Source organism: Echinops telfairi, unplaced genomic scaffold (genome assembly GCF_000313985.2).
Source record: "Echinops telfairi isolate 266 unplaced genomic scaffold, ASM31398v2 ScPeMD7_7419;HRSCAF=8457, whole genome shotgun sequence".
Lineage (NCBI taxonomy): Eukaryota > Metazoa > Chordata > Mammalia > Afrosoricida > Tenrecidae > Echinops > Echinops telfairi.
Genome location: NW_022111319.1, coordinates 213911 through 215975, shown reverse-complemented (window position 1 = coordinate 215975; position 2065 = coordinate 213911). Strand labels below are relative to the sequence as shown.

Here is a 2065-nt window from a genome sequence, read left to right as displayed (position 1 = left end):
CTGAAGAAAAAGGAAACATTTGTTCAAAAAACTCAAGTGTTAATGATAAAATTCAAACAGAATGAACGAGGATCTGGTACCAAGGGCTCAATAGAAAGTAAATATTAGAAAATAATGATGGCAACATATGTACAAATATGCTTGATAAAATTGATGTATGGATTGTTATGAGTTGTAAGAGCCCCCGATAAAATGATCTTTTAATAAATTTTTTTAAAGAATGGTTTAGTTTTTCAGTTTCATGAATGCCAATATTTTATTTGATCAATTCCACCAATTTAATGTGACCTCTGAATGACATCCTTTATTTGCTTCCTTCAGAATGTAGTCATGACAATTTAATTTGTTATAAGACCTAACATTATACGTTTGATTTTTTTTAAGTAGTCTCAAATTTTTTTATTTTTTTCATTTAAAATAGCTCGAGGACACATGAGCCCAGAGAGGAATATCCTCATAATTTTCCCTTCTATGATGGCTCCCAGGGAAGAGCACAACCTGAAACAAATTATGGGAGCAACTATTTTCCAACGATGCACATGAAGCCTCTCTTTGTATGTATTAGGCATCTCAATTTCTATATATGGGTATCAGCACCATAATTCAAGTGAAAAAAACTTTACAAATGCCAAGGTTTCATTATATTTAGATGAAAAATCAATCAAAATAAAGGCATGGAAAATTTGGTTTGTGTGACTACACCTACAATTTCATTTTGTCAAAAAGAATTAGAAAATATGAGTCAAAGTTATAGTATTTACATAAAATATTTATATTAAACATGTGAATATATTTTATATCTAATAGGTCCGTGTACTTGTATATACCTATGAGTATATATACACATGTATAAATATGTATATTTACATATTTTTATATATTTACATATAATACTTAAATTTACAATCATTAGAAATGTGATTTGAGATCAAAGAAAGATGGTTAAATCCCATAAGACTAATTGAGAAGTGAAGTGTGAGACTAGTCTTAAGTTATTATAGCCATTAATTTTTAAAAATTTCATGAAGAAACTATTTTGCATTTTAGCACATTGCCCAAACATATGCTGACAAAATACTTGTTGACTGCTAGTCAGAAATGACTTGATGGCAATGTTTGGTTTGAGCTATATGATATATTACCTATGAATGTAAATTGTAATTTTTTGTAAACGTGTTTAAAAATAATTACCAGACAAAAATATGAAACAGATTATTACCTGAAAGTAATCTTTATAAATATTATTGGAAAACATAATTAATATATAAAAATAAAATCCACACAAAGGAATTACTAATTTTTCTTGGTCTTGAGTTTTCAGGGTCTTTTAGGAGCTAGTCAATTATGGTTGAGCTGACAACATAGCAAAATAACCTTCAAAATATCCATTGTAAATTTATGAGTGAACTAAGATTAATTAAGGAAATGAAAATGTGGAGTTCTAACGATGATAATTGTGCAAATGGAAGATGTGTGATGGGATAAACATTTATTTTGCTAATGTGACTCCATAGGATTGAGTCAGAGTTCCTATGCTACCTGTCTCTCTGTCTATCAGGTTTACTGCCACATTGTTGCTAATGTGATTGCCTAGATCTGATTTGATTGAGATACAGCTTAAAAGACTCTACTCAATCCTCACTTTCCTTTAGGTCAAAATCAAAACTCCCAAGTAAGTCATGAAAGGCCCTTGATATTCTAGCACCTCATACCTTTATACCTCTCTACCTTGATCTCTTGCTGCTCCTGGGATTACACCCTATGTTCCAGCCATTCAAAACTTACTTTCTCACAAGCACGATATGCACTTTCATGAATCCATGTCTGGGAGATAACGAATTCTTACATACTGTGCTTAAATATCATATTCTTTATAAAGTCTTTCCAAATTCTCTAAGCGGAGTTGGTGCTCTCTCCTGTACCTTAACCCTACTGTGTTCTTCCCACCATTGTAATCCTAAGGTATCCTTTTAGTATAATTTCTCTATCTGTTGGTCTCTCTCTCCTACTTAGAATTCATTGGAGTTAAGAAAAACTGGCTTTAAAAAACCATTGCAAAAAAAAA

The 2065-nt window shown here is 30.8% G+C and overlaps 1 protein-coding gene across 1 annotated transcript in view; it reads left to right on the top strand.

Annotated features, from left to right (window-relative positions):
* The window catches only part of LOC123522506, a 43013-nt gene that overhangs the window by 38895 nt on the left and 2053 nt on the right, over positions 1-2065 (top strand). The window contains exon 6 of the mRNA XM_045297370.1: positions 422-554. Coding sequence (XP_045153305.1) covers positions 422-554 — 133 coding nt within the window. The remainder of the gene's footprint in view (positions 1-421; positions 555-2065) is intronic.